The 13203-nt window shown below is 54.8% G+C and overlaps 7 protein-coding genes across 7 annotated transcripts; 4 read left to right on the top strand and 3 right to left on the bottom strand.

Annotated features, from left to right (window-relative positions):
* Positions 1–630: 630 nt before the first annotated feature.
* On the bottom strand, positions 631–1972 carry LTR77_001231 (uncharacterized protein; the record flags this gene model as incomplete). The annotated part of the gene is made up of 2 exons (XM_064798493.1): positions 631–1781; positions 1930–1972. The coding sequence occupies 2 exons, from the start codon at positions 1970–1972 to the stop codon at positions 631–633; spliced, it is 1194 nt and encodes a 397-aa protein (XP_064662820.1).
* Positions 1973–2781: 809 nt separating this feature from the next.
* On the bottom strand, positions 2782–4302 carry NSR1 (nuclear localization sequence binding protein; the record flags this gene model as incomplete). Its single annotated transcript, XM_064798492.1, has 1 exon — positions 2782–4302. One exon carries the CDS (start codon positions 4300–4302, stop codon positions 2782–2784), a length of 1521 nt encoding a protein of 506 aa, XP_064662819.1.
* An 809-nt stretch (positions 4303–5111) lies between these two features.
* On the top strand, positions 5112–6902 carry ALG6 (Glucosyltransferase-like protein; the record flags this gene model as incomplete). Its single annotated transcript, XM_064798491.1, has 1 exon — positions 5112–6902. One exon carries the CDS (start codon positions 5112–5114, stop codon positions 6900–6902), a length of 1791 nt encoding a protein of 596 aa, XP_064662818.1.
* A 159-nt stretch (positions 6903–7061) lies between these two features.
* Positions 7062–7419, bottom strand: COX17 (Cytochrome c oxidase copper chaperone; the record flags this gene model as incomplete). The annotated part of the gene is made up of 3 exons (XM_064798490.1): positions 7062–7205; positions 7262–7332; positions 7386–7419. 3 exons carry the CDS (start codon positions 7417–7419, stop codon positions 7062–7064), a joined length of 249 nt encoding a protein of 82 aa, XP_064662817.1.
* Positions 7420–7639: 220 nt separating this feature from the next.
* Positions 7640–8899, top strand: rna1 (Ran GAP Rna1; the record flags this gene model as incomplete). Its single annotated transcript, XM_064798489.1, has 1 exon — positions 7640–8899. One exon carries the CDS (start codon positions 7640–7642, stop codon positions 8897–8899), a length of 1260 nt encoding a protein of 419 aa, XP_064662816.1.
* Positions 8900–9321: 422 nt separating this feature from the next.
* On the top strand, positions 9322–10862 carry LTR77_001226 (uncharacterized protein; the record flags this gene model as incomplete). The annotated part of the gene is made up of 2 exons (XM_064798488.1): positions 9322–9968; positions 10031–10862. 2 exons carry the CDS (start codon positions 9322–9324, stop codon positions 10860–10862), a joined length of 1479 nt encoding a protein of 492 aa, XP_064662815.1.
* Positions 10863–11153: 291 nt separating this feature from the next.
* LTR77_001225 (uncharacterized protein) lies at positions 11154–12729 on the top strand (the record flags this gene model as incomplete). The annotated part of the gene is made up of 3 exons (XM_064798487.1): positions 11154–12144; positions 12227–12655; positions 12719–12729. The coding sequence occupies 3 exons, from the start codon at positions 11154–11156 to the stop codon at positions 12727–12729; spliced, it is 1431 nt and encodes a 476-aa protein (XP_064662814.1).
* Positions 12730–13203: the final 474 nt, after the last annotated feature.

Genomic DNA, 13203 nt, shown 5'->3' with positions numbered 1-13203 from the left:
AGGGCTTAAGGGCTACAGGGATCCTCAACGAACACTCACGTCGACATCACCTCAAGCATCGTGACTGGGTGTTCCAAGAATGCTACAGCGGCGACGCCGAATGCACCAACATCCCGTAGGTCGATCTCGAAAAGCAGCAGACCGTCTATTTCGGCGACAAGCTATACTTGCCGATGCTCGCTATCGAGCCCTCGTTCTCAGGATTGATCGGCGGACGGCTGGGCTGTAGTTGATGTAGGGCCGCAGGCCTTTGGCGGTCTGTGCGGGAGCAGTATCAAGATTGATGCTGCTCGAGGAACGCTGGACTACACTTCGAACAGGACGACTCAGCTGCGGTTTTGAGAAATTTGATTGAATTGACATGGACGACTCCAAATGTATCAACAAAGTCCTGGCTCAGACGCCTTCCCACTCCAATGGCCCCAGAATACCACGAGCGATGCCTCCATCAAGATACACCATAAACAGCTGCTAGGCACCAACATTTCGTGTCAATTAGCACGCCATATGCCAAGTGCGCCAACGTTCATCTCCATGGTATCTTCATCGCTAAACATCAACGTCCATCAATTCGTTCGTTCGTAAATATCAAATGCCTTCCACCGAGCTCACGTCCAAGTAAGCGGCGCATCAAGCTTGCACAGCAGTTCGCGCCAAACTCCTCTTCAATCCCAAACTTGACCGCCCTGCCTCCCTCGCACACGACCTAATCTGCTCGTCTGCAGCAAACGAGCCAGCTTCAAGCCTCCCCGCCTCTTTGCCAATGCTGTACCCAGCACTGAAACTCAAGGCACTCAAGAACACCACAACACCTGCCGAAACAACCCACGTTAGCAGCGTGGGGGAGACATGCAGGTCCTCGCTGGGAGATGTGCGTCGTGCCTTCTTCAAGGCGCGCCGCTCACGACTGGAACTCCGGCCGCTGGCTGCTTTCCGCTTGGTGTCTTTGTGCTGATCGGTTGAGGTAGACGTCGATGTTGAGTGACGCCGAAATGTGGGGTGGAAGGTGGGTTCCTGGAGCTGTGGTGGCGAGCGGGCTTGGAGTGCAGATTCGGGTACTAGGCGGAAAGACATTGGATCGATGCGGTTGCTGCGCGGCTGTTGTTGTGTAGCCGCAGTAGTGTTTCGCTTATTGTCCGGTTTGCCTAGATTGCGAGCAGCGGCAGCACAAGAAAGGAGCGTTGAGAGGCTAGTCCGGAGAGCCTCGTCATGAGCTGATGCATCGTGAGCAGGAAATAGTATGTTTTGCGGCAGGTGACTCGAGCGTCGAGTCTCTGTATTCGGCGCCAACGACGGTCGCTGGAACGATCGGGATTCTCGCCGCTGCGATGGAAAATAGGACCCAGACACTTGCTGGCTCGAAGTGCGTGACTGTCCACTAGGCGGATGCGTGAAGGCGTTAGGTTGTGGTGTGAAGCATTCTTCGTTGCGTATCGGCTGATTGATCGCTGTTCGGTTCTCGTCATCGTCAGAGGATTCCGAGTTCAGGCCTAGGCTTGGTCTGCTGGAGACGCTGCTTGGAATGATCGGCCCTTCGTTTGAAGACGTCATGATCTTGTCCGACTCGCTCTCGCTCTCCTCATACTCTTCCTGACTGCTGGCCCCTCCTCCACTTGAGGGTTCGCGAGATATCCCCAACCTGGTTGGAGCGTTCTGCCGGAATGTCCGTCTTCGACGAGTTCTTGGATCGTTCTGTACTCTTAGACCTGCTGTAATGACTTCTTCGCCGATGGAAGAGAGGGATGAGGACGATGGCTGGGAAGAGATCTCGACCCAAGAGTCTATGGCGTAGTAGTCAGCGGCCAGCTCATGTATATCTGGATACCTCCACATTGCTCAAGGTGTAACATGTACATGTACACTAAGGCGGTAGAGTTGTGTGCAGCAAGGGAGGATCTCAACCCGGCCATCGATGGGCGGAGGACTGACCTTCGGACCGTATGCGCTGGTCAGTCGGAACTGACGAGGCCATGTTTCGCGTAGGACCCGGGAGGCTGTTCAGATCGCCGGATTGTGTTCGATTCGGTTGATGCATAGCAGGCGACAACCCTCAGAAGAGCAGCGACACAGTGTCTGTATTCCTTGCCGTCTCACTCTTCTGGCGCGGCTTGACCGCTTTCTTGTCTTCGCAATGCCAGCCCTGCAAGAGTGCTGCCGCCGTCCGTCTTGAAGTCACTGCTTGAGGAGGGTTGCGATACTGGATTGCTGGAAGGAAGGTTGCGAACAGGCTCGCCAGACAGCAGGTGAGGTGTGGTCTCGACGTGGTGTCGGGTGGTCTCATCAGCAGGTGGCTTGGTGAGGTGCGTGGATCAACGTATGATGCGGCGTGGGGGTCAGGCGGGGTGAGATCGACCCGACATCAACGAGTATGCTGGACAGACATCACCATATAGAGATCACAATAGAAGGACGGGATCAGATGGACAGACAAATGAAGTTCTCAACGCAGGAGATTTTGCGCCGCGTACCATGGGGGATAAAGATGCGCTCCCTTGCGTTACTTGTTATCACGCTCATACCGGATGGACATCACACCAAGAGATCATGGAGACAGAAGGTTCCATAAACACCATTGCATTGTGTACACGACTTCAGTACTCTAGGAAAGAGTACAGATCCATTCCCATGAACGCCGCATGAACGCACCAGCAACACTTTTAGATCCGTTGATCAGCACCGTCGTCTCTTTCGGTACAGTCGTGAGGTCACAGTCGAAGGCAGCGCTGAGGGTGAAGCACCAAGCGCAGGCCGTCGACTGAAGTAGTTCGTGGACAAACCAGCTTAGAAGGTCGTCTTCTTGCCGGAGAAGTCGCCGAAGCCACCCCTGTTGAACGAACCTCCTCCACGACCGCCGCCACGACCCCGTCCGCGATCGTTGAAGCCGCCGCGACCCCTACCCCCTCGACCACCTCGTCCGCCACGATCGCCAAACCCGCCTCGGCCACCTCCGCGACCGCCGAACCCACCGCGCGGCGAGTCGTTGGACTTGGGCGTAGCATAGTCGAGCCTGATCGCACGTCCAGCAATCTCCGCACCTTGAAGACCCTCGAAGGCAGCCTTGGCCTCATCGAGATTGCCCATCTCAACGTACCCGTATCCCTTGTAGTCGCCGGTCTCCCGGTCGGTGGGCAGACGAACCGCGTTGATCGAGCCGAACTCTTCGAAGGATGCCGAGACCGCGCTCTCATCCGCGTTGAAGGACAGATTGCCGACAAAGAGAGTGGTGCTTGGTTCCTTTGGCGCATCACCATACCTCTGAGCGCGCTCGGAGCTACGCTGCTGCGGGGTCTGGCCTTGACCAGGCTCGGGACGGGGGTTGCTCATGTCGACGCGGATGGCACGACCGTCGACGTCGGCGCCGTTCTTGCCCTCGAATGCTGCGACAGCGTCGGTGACATCCTCGAACTCGACGTAGCCGAAACCCTTGCTCCTGCCGGACTCACGGTCGGTGATGATGCGGACACCCTTCAGCTGGCCGAACTCCTCAAACTCGCGCGTCAACCACTCCTCGTCGATGTTGAAGCTCAGATTGCCGACGAACAAGTTGGCCGTGGCGTCCTTCTGCTGGCCTTCGACCGTGACCTTCAACTTCTTGCCAGCCGGCGTGACGGTCTCAGAAGCCTTGCGCTTCTTGTTCACCGGCTGCTCGGTCTTGATCACCTCTTCTTCCTGATCAGATGACGACTCATCGGACGATGCATCTTCGGCACCCGCGCCGGCCTTCGCCTCGGCCTCGTCAGAGTCGGATGCGGAAGACGCTTCAGAGTCGGAGGCGTCGCTCTCGTCGGAGGTGGCGGCAGCTTTGCCATTAACCTTGGCACCTCCCTCCTCGCTGTCGGAGCTGTCGGAAGACTCGTCGTCGTCCTGAGCCGCCTTGGATGCACCGTTGGTCTTCGGGGCAGCGGGCTTCTTGGCCGGAGCCTCTTCCTCGCTGTCGGAATCGGAAGAAGCGTCAGAGTCGCTGTCAGACTCGTCCTTCTTGTTGACAGCCTTGGCAGCGCCATTGGTCTTTGGCTTTGCCTTGGTGTCCACCTCCATACTCTCATCGTCGCTGCTGGCAGAGCTTGCGCTCGTGTCCTCACCGTCTTCGCTCTCGCTGGAAGGCTCAGGAGTGGGCTCCTTCTTGCTCTTCTTTGACTTCTTCTCAACCTTCTTGGCAACATCTTTTGCGGTCTTCTTTCCGCTCTCAACTGGCTTTGCCACACGGCCAGCCTTGACGGTCTCGATTGGCTTGCTTGACGGCTTGCTTGACGCCTTGCTTGGCGCAGCAGCCGACTTGCTTTCCTTCTTGACCTTAGCCATTGCTGAAGGTTTGTGAAGAGATGTCTACGTCTTTAGTCAGTGTCTCGCTTCCCCAAATGAGCCCTCAGCCGTCAAGCTACAGTTGTAGCAGTAGTCTCTCCTCTCAAACACCCAGCAGCCGCAAGAACGCAAGCACCCAACAGTTGCGAGAACGACGAGCGTCCAAACGATGGTAGCAGTAGCCCACGAGCGACAGAGTCGCTTCAAGCCCTCAAAAAGCCCTCAGATGTGTCACTGTGTGACGTGAAGAAGCCCACGAGTACGATTTGCTCAATAGCGACGAAGTCGCTGTATGCCCTCTGGTCGAAGGCAAAGGCAGTGCGTTCCCACAAGAGCCGATGCCGTGTATCCGACGTTTGATCAAGCCCACTGATTGTAAGTTGTGCCGACGACTGCTTTTGCAGTGATGACGCTCTTTCACGACCGCAGCGACGTGAAGATGGGAAGCCAACGAACCGATATGTGATGCGCTGGGGCGCAGATGTTTCGCAACGATGCTGGTGTATGCCGACTGTGTAGCGACAAGCCCTCTGTAGAATGTGTGATGATGTTGGAAAAGTGTCGGTGGCAGGCAAGAAAAGCTCGAGAAGCTCGAGTCTTAAAAATTTCGAAAGGCGCTAGGCTAGCGCCGATGCCCAGCGGCTAGCCCGCATTGGGACGGAGCTCCTCTTCATTCACCTCGACCCTGACTGGACTTGATGTGGAAGCAACCTGGAAGTGTTCTGTCGCGAGATCGGAGCTGTACCTTTACTGGCTGCTGGAGTAACACAAGCAATACCATGCAGCGATAACATTCGCGGACCACAATCATGCCGCCGTCTTCCTCACACCGACCGCGCAAGAAGCGAAAAGCGGAGATATCTAGCAGCAGCTCCAATGGCACAGTATCCTACGATGCCAACACGAAAAGAGAGAAGCCCGCTTTCCCTCTGGTAGCCTTCTTCTGGCCTGCTCGTGGAACCTCAATCTCCCAATGGATCCTGCTGCCATGCATTCTTATGGTAGTGGGCCTCTTCCGCTGGTGCACTGGCATATGGCCTTATTCTGGCTTCCGCAAACCTCCTATGCATGGCGACTTCGAAGCGCAACGACACTGGATGGAATTGACGACCAATTTGCCGTTAACCCACTGGTACTTCCACAATCTGGAGTGGTGGGGCCTCGACTATCCCCCCTTGACTGCGTACCACTCCTGGCTGCTCGGCAAGGTCGGAGCGTTGATTAGGCCCGAATGGTTCGCGCTCTACCTCTCACGGGGTATGGATGACCTGGATCTCAAGGTCTTCATGCGGGCTACTGTTATCATTTCGGAGTACCTCGTCTACATCCCTGCCGTGATAATCTGCGTCCGGCACTTCGCGAAGCTCTACCACATCAACTCGTGGGAGTCGTCCATCGCGTTGACGGCTATTCTGATGCAACCGGCGACCATACTCATCGACCATGGCCACTTCCAATACAACACCGTCATGCTTGGCTTTGTTGTTGCAACCATCTCCAGCATGCTGGCAGGAAGAGCACTCTGGAGCTGCGTCTTCTTCGTCGGTGCATTGGGCTTCAAGCAAATGGCGCTGTTCTACGCGCCTGCTGTGGCTGCTTACCTGGCTGGGGTGTGCCTTTTCCCAAGGGTGAATCCACTTCGCTTTCTCGGAATCGCGACTGTAACGATTGCTTCCTTTGGAATTCTGTACCTCCCGCTGCTGCTAGGCACCACCTACGACACTTACAGGAACGTGCCACTGTCCTCCGATGTGGTCAAACCGGCTCTGCTCTCTGCTTTCCCATTTGAAATCAAGGAAAAAACGTGGTACTACCCATACTTGCTCCAGCTGGCGCAATCGACCCACCGCATCTTCCCATTCGCGCGTGGGCTCTTCGAAGATAAAGTGGCGAACGTCTGGTGCGCGGTCCACAGCTCTGGCGTCCACAAGCTACATCAATATTCATCAACACTTCTAAGCCGGGCCGCGCTGGCCTTGACGTTGGCATCAATTGCACCGCCTTGTGTAATCCTCTTTCTGAGGCCGAAGAGGCGACTCACTCCGCTAGCCTTCGCCGCCACAGCCTGGGGATTCTTTCTCTGCTCCTACCAAGTCCACGAGAAGAACATACTGCTTCCACTACTGCCAATGACCTTGCTTCTCGCCTCGGATGGTGGTATGAACCCCGCCATCAGAGCATGGGTTGGCTATGCGAACTTGCTCGGCTGCTGGACCATGTTCCCACTGCTCGCGCGCGACGAGCTTCGCATACCTTACGTCGTGTTGACGTTACTGTGGAGCTACCTCGTTGGTCTGCCGCCTTGCAGCTTCAGCTTGTACTTTGGTCAAGTGAGCGGCGACAGTCTGCATTGGAGCACGAAGCTACTCCATCTCGTCACATATCTGGCCATGCTCGTGTGGCACGGGGTCGAGCTCTTCATGAGGCCACCATCCGACAAACCGGACTTGTGGGTCGTGGCGAATGTATGCATAGGTGCTGCCGGCTTCGGTATCTGCTACCTATGGTGCTTGTGGCGTCTGTTGGAGGACAGCGGCCTCCTCGTTGATCTTGGCCTGGTAAAGAAGTCGAGCACCGATGCAGAGAAGAAGAAGCAGTAATAGAGCTAGACCACTATACCCTTTTGTTCGTTCAGCGGAGAAGGTTGGTCTGCTGTGTATAGATACATGTATTTTACATTTCAACTTCTTCCATGCGCCGCCTCATGCCCCGCTGTCTATGCAAACACCGCGCGATGCAGCCCTTCATTCTTCATCGTTCTATGCCATGTTGAACCCATAGCTCGCCATGCAGCTCCTGTATTTGCCCACTAGGTCTTTACACGCGTCCTGCGGGTCCGAGGCGTTGGAGAAGAGCATGCATTCGTCTCGTGCGGACTTCTCGTCTTTGCATACGCAGCAGGGCTGTAAAGTCGTCAGCTAAGGGCCCATAAGAAATGGATGAGGGACTATAGATGTACCTTCACCTTCGGTGCGCCTTCATTGCCTTGCGGTTTGAGATCGGCCGCGAGGTTGTTGGGCTGGGGTGGATCTGCGCTGCTGTTAGTTGTCGTGGCGGCGCGTGTGGTCTCGCTTGATGCGTACTTGATGATAGTGGCGATGCTGCTTTTGTCGACATGGTTGCGTTATGAAAGTGTTGTTCTCGAGGCGACTCTATCAACTCATCTTCAAAGAATGACCATTACCAAAGCACATCTTGGCGCTGCGGGGCCCTGCATATCTGTCCGTGACGATCCTAGCGGCTTTGGAAAGCTTAAACCTTGAATTGTTTATGAACCGAGAAACTGCTTCTTGATTCCGACCTGGACCAGGACTTCCATCACTCGACACAACACCCCATGGCCAACGTCTTCTCCCTCCGAGGGCAGGCGCTCAAGCTCAACACCGCAGCCGACCTGCAAAAACACATCAAGCCGCTAGAAGACAACCCCCACGTCGAGGAGATTCACATCGAAGGCAACACGATCGGCGTCGAAGCCTCGCAAGCTCTCGCAAAGATCCTCGAAACCAAAAGCTCCCTCAAATACGCCAATCTTGCCGACATCTTCACCGGAAGACTACTAGCAGAAATCCCACAAGCTCTCGACGCTCTGCTGCAAGCATTACTGAAATGCCCTAACCTTCACACGATCAACTTGAACGACAACGCCTTCGGCCTGAATACTGTCGAGCCTCTCCGACCTTTCCTCAGCCAACATACGCCTCTCCAACACCTCTACCTTAACAACAACGGCCTGGGACCAGCAGCGGGCACTCTTGTCGCAGAAGCATTAGCGCAGCTCGCAGAGAAAAAGGCAGCGGCGCGGAAGGATGGCAAGGATGTGGCAGACCTCGAGACTGTTGTGTGCGGTCGCAACCGGCTGGAGACGGGCAGTATGGCGGCGTGGGTGAAGGCATACCAGGCGAACAACAAGGTGAAGACGGTCAAGATGGTGCAGAACGGCATACGGCAGGAAGGAATCGGCATGTTGCTGCAGCACGGCCTGTCTGCTTGCACGCAGCTCGAGACGCTGGATCTGCAAGACAACACTTTCACAGCGCTAGCGGCCAAGACGCTGGCGAATGTGGTGTCGAAGTGGACGGAGTTGAGAGATCTGGGAGTGGGCGACAGTTTGCTCAGCGCGCGGGGTGGCGTTATGCTGGGCGATGCGCTGGCGAAGGGGAAGAATCCGAAGATTGAGATTTTGAGGCTGCAGTTCAACGAGATCGATACCAAGGGCCTCAAGGCTTTGACGGACGCGGCGACAGGCTCTGGTCTTCCACGGTTACGGCGCGTCGAGCTCAACGGCAACAAGTTTAGCGAAGATGATACGAACATCGAGAAGCTGCGCGATATCTTGGACAAGCGTAAGGAGGAGCACGCCGAGGAGTACCCGGGCGTTGATGAAGATGATGAGGACGCGTGGGGCATCGACGAGCTGGATGAGCTTGAAGAAGAGGATGAGGAGGACGAAGATGAGGTAGATGTTGAGGAAGAAGACGAGGAGGAGAAGATCGTCAAAGACGCTGATGCCGCGGAGGAGGAGCCCGTTGCGCAGGAGAAGGATAAAGATGTTGATGATCTCGCGGATGTGCTGGAAAAGACGGAGTTGAAGTAAGATTCAATTCAGCACGATGCTTACTTTGTTGGAGTCAATCAGGCAAGGCGGAAGATAGAATTAAGATACCATTGAGGAGCGGGAGAATTGGCATGCCGTTGGAAACGTGCTGCAGAGATCCGTTCCTCTACCGCGGAATTAAGCGCGACACCCTAGTACGTCGACATAACTTGTCGTGCTGACCCAAAGTGTTTAATGGCTGTCTACACAGACCGCTTTGTCAAGCTGATGAATCGAAATATGTATTGTTGCAGAATCAATCTCTCAAACTGAGCTCTCCGCCCCACTTGCCTTGCGTGATCTCGCAACTGACGCCGGAAATACGGCAAAAACACTTGATGGTCGTGATCATGCAAAGTTCTCGCCTTCACACCATCTAATCATCACAGACAACCCAAGCTCGAAGGACAGTATTCTTGACGATGTCTTCCTCCGAAGAGGCAGCTTTGACAGCGGGGTCACCGCGCAGCTCCATCTCCAAAACAACGCCAGATGGACATACATCCACACGACCGGTGGAAAATGACGATGAAGGCGTTGAAGGAGACGAACAGCTCGAACGCCGTCTCCGATTGAAGGTCGACCTCAGGCTCTGCACGATCGCCGGCATACTCTGCTCATTGAATCTCTTGGACTCCGGCGTGATATCGTCGGCTTCAGTCACATCGATGATATCTGACTTGGGCCTCGAAGGCAATCGATACTCCGTCTCCATCTTCATCTTCACTATTGCGAGTATTGCATTTCAGCTCCCGTCGACCATCGCTGTGAGGGCGTTCGGCCCTCGGATATGGTTTCCCTTCATCACGGTCTGCTTTGGGATCATAACTATGTGCACAGCTTTCATCCACACGTGGAAGGAGATGATGGCATTGCGAGTGCTGCTGGGCATGGCGATGTCGGGGATCTATCCCGGACTTTCATATTTGATCTCGACATGGTACCTCAGAAGAGAGCAGCAGACGCGGTACGCCTTTCTACAATCTGGAGAGGTGATTATTTTGGCCACCGGCAGTATCGTCAACTTCGGTCTGAACAAGCTCAATGGCAAGGGAGGGTTGGAAGGATGGTGAGCACGACTCTTCAGCAAGCGATGCTACAAGAGAAGTACTATGGCTAATGACTCGTCAGGAGATACATGTTCCTCGTTCAAGGCTTAATCTCAATCGTCATTGGCTTTGTCACCTACTTCTGGATCGTCGACTTTCCCGAGCAAGCCCACAACAGCTTCTACTTCTTGACAAAAGAAGAGCAGGCTCTAGCCGTCTCAAGGATACAAAAAGACCGGAAGGACGTACAGCCGGACCCGTTTACCTGGGGCAAGGTCTTCTGCCATGCGAGCGACCTCAAGGTGTACGGCTTCGCTATTCTGTTCTTCCTACTCAATTTGGTCAGCACCTCGCTATCGTACTTCCTCCCTATCATCTTGCAGAGTGGCATGGGCTTCAGCGAGAACAAATCTATCCTCCTATCGGCTCCACCATACTATTACTCAGTGATACCAGTCGTCGTCACATCGATCATCAGCGATCGATACCACATCCGCGGACCAGTCATCACATTCAACTGCATCTGCCTGATCGTCGGCTTCTGCATGCTCGGCTTCACGGACCAGGTGGCCGTCCGATACATCGGAACCTTCCTCGCCACGGGTGCGTACGTGAGCAATTGGGCGGCGCTTAGTGCATACTACCAGAACAATATCGCCGGACAATGGAAGCGGACGTTTACTGCGGCGACGGTTACAATGTTCAATGGCGCGGGCGGGATTGCTGGTGCTTATATTGTTCGGCAGCCGGAAGCTCCGCGTTATCTCACGGCGGTTTGGGTTAGTATTGGGAGCCATGCTGTTATTGTTGCGATTGTGGCTGGCTTGTCTGGATGGTTCTATGTCGCAAACAAGAGACAAAGGGCTGGCAAGGCGGTCTTGGAGAAGACAGAGGGGTTCAGGTATACTTACTAAGGTCTGGTTCTCCGAATGAAAGAGACAATCTCAACTCACGGTGGAGCGGCTGGGAGCATCGCGTCTGTGTTTGTGGTGGGAGAAGTTCCAGAAATTTGCTATCATCCTTTTCAGTCAAGCCTTTGATCCTGCCTGTCTTATGCAAGGCAAGAGACAAAGTCTCGGTCCAGGTGAGCAAACTGAGACAACTGGGCTGCATTGCTTTGTATTGAAGACGGCAACTTCGACTTCTGAAGTAAAAAATTCATCACAACCGCCTCAGACATTACCTCAGACATCAGACCAGCAACAATGCCTCCCAAGAAGGCAGCCGCGCGGAAGGCAGCAGAGGCGTCAAACGCAACGGAAGCCTCAGCAGTACACAACTACATCAGTCTCAATGCAAGGATCGAAGGACTAGAGCAGCGAATGACTACACTGAAAGGCTCAGGTCCACCGCAGGCCCAGCCGAACAATGGCACCGATCGGCAGAAACGTACCACCTATCGCACACCCTGGACCGTCAATCACAACTACTTCGGCCCTGTTACAAGGAATGGCTCGGAACAGCATGAGGGACGGGACTCATTGTACAATGATGACGATGAGGGCACTTATCTCAAAGGCCTCACGCGACAGCGCCCAGAGAACAATCGACAGCCGGCCGAGCACCCAGCCGGCTCTCGTCATGCTTCCAATTCCAACCGACATGATTCCACGACTGCCAATCCTGGTTCACAGGTCTCCCAGCAACACCACCCAGAGACCAACGGTGAGCAAACCATTCTCTCGATTGAGCCTCAGCACGCCTCCAGTGCCCGCGAAGAGGGCATGAACCTCTTCGATAACCTTCCGCAGGCTTCTGCATCTGGTCACCAAGCTGTTCGGGGCTCGCGCCGCGCAGCCTCTCCAGTCAAGAAGCCGAGGAAGGGCAACAACGAAGGTACGACAGCCAAGGCAATGCCAGCAGCAAGCGCTCCACCACTTGAGCCTACCCCAACGCCTTCTGCGGCTGATCAGAACGGTAAGCAGCCAGGTACTAGAAAGCGGCAGCCGACTTATCACTATGAGGAACGCTCAGAGGTCCGCAACAAATATGAGGAGGCGGCTGACAAGGCCCGGAACAATCCTTACGAAGAGCGTTTGTCGCGCAACAAGGCAAAAGAGCTCGAGACAGCTGCCAGTAGCAGCAGGCAGACCAGTGTCGCGGAGCCCAAAGGTCCGACAAAAGCGGCCGGGAAGCGCAAGGAGCAGAGCCCACCGCGCAAGAAGGCTGCACCGGCAAAAGAGAGGTCGGCGTCAGGTGAGTTAATTTACCCCTTCAAATCCTCCCCCTGCACGTCCCATTCTGTCCGCTGATCGATGTCTTACTGACCCTGCAGCAGCTCCGGCCCTCAATGTCCTGCCCAAAACACCATATCCTGCCGCACCACCTGCTCCTGAGTCCGTGGCCTCAAGCAAGAAGAGGAAAGATCTCAGCGACATGGGCCTTGGAGAGAAGACACTGGACTCCAACGTTGCAGGCGAGACGCCAGTTCCCGAGAACAAGAAGGCAAAGCTCGGCCACGGTGCTGCTGCTGGTAAGGTTGCTGCTGGTACCTCGCACTGGGATGGCATGACTAATGCTCTTGCTCCGTCTGCAGCCATCAATAAGGGCAAGGGAAAGGGAAAGACAGCGACCAAGCTTCTCAATGAGAGGTCTAAGGAGGAGGAGATGGACAAGAAGAAGACTGACGAGAAGGTTGAGGAGGAGGAAGATGTGGACAACGACGACAGCGGCGATGAGGCTGACTCTGATGATGAGAAGAATGAAAGTAAGTGCTCCGACTTCACTCTTGACAATCTGCCATAGCAGACACTTTGCTAACTTTCTCCAGAGCAGAAGTGATCGCTTGAGGAGAAGGAGAAGGAGGATATGTATGTGTTGGAGACTGGCAAGTGGACGGAATTAGCGACAGAGTTTGTTTGGCTGGCAGAATCTATGCTTGGAAATGTCGTATGGGAGTGATAGATCATTTCAATACCATTTGTTGCTTCGGCTGTCATTATCTTGCCCTTCGAAGTCGTGTTTGGTACAAGCCTTGCAAAGGAGGTGAGGTCGGACGTTCTTCCGAACTTCAGCCGGGCTCCTCTTCCGCGGGCTCAATGTTGCTGTCGATGATCGCAAATGGCCAGCCCTTTCAACGACTTGCTATTCTGATTCTCCTTATTACTACACACCCACTCGAAACCACCTCTGAAGTCTTAACGGAGAAGAAGTGGTGCTTGTGACACCAGTCCACGCCGACGCGCGCCACTCCCCTTTCGGCTTCATGTGTACATAACCTCCTCGAGCCTGTTCCTTCCACGGCGCAACATCACC

The sequence above is a fragment of the Saxophila tyrrhenica genome (genome assembly GCF_035928015.1).
Source record: "Saxophila tyrrhenica strain CCFEE 5935 chromosome Unknown scaffold_2, whole genome shotgun sequence".
Classification (NCBI taxonomy): Eukaryota; Fungi; Ascomycota; class Dothideomycetes; order Mycosphaerellales; family Extremaceae; genus Saxophila; species Saxophila tyrrhenica.
This window is presented reverse-complemented; position numbering and strand designations above follow the sequence as displayed.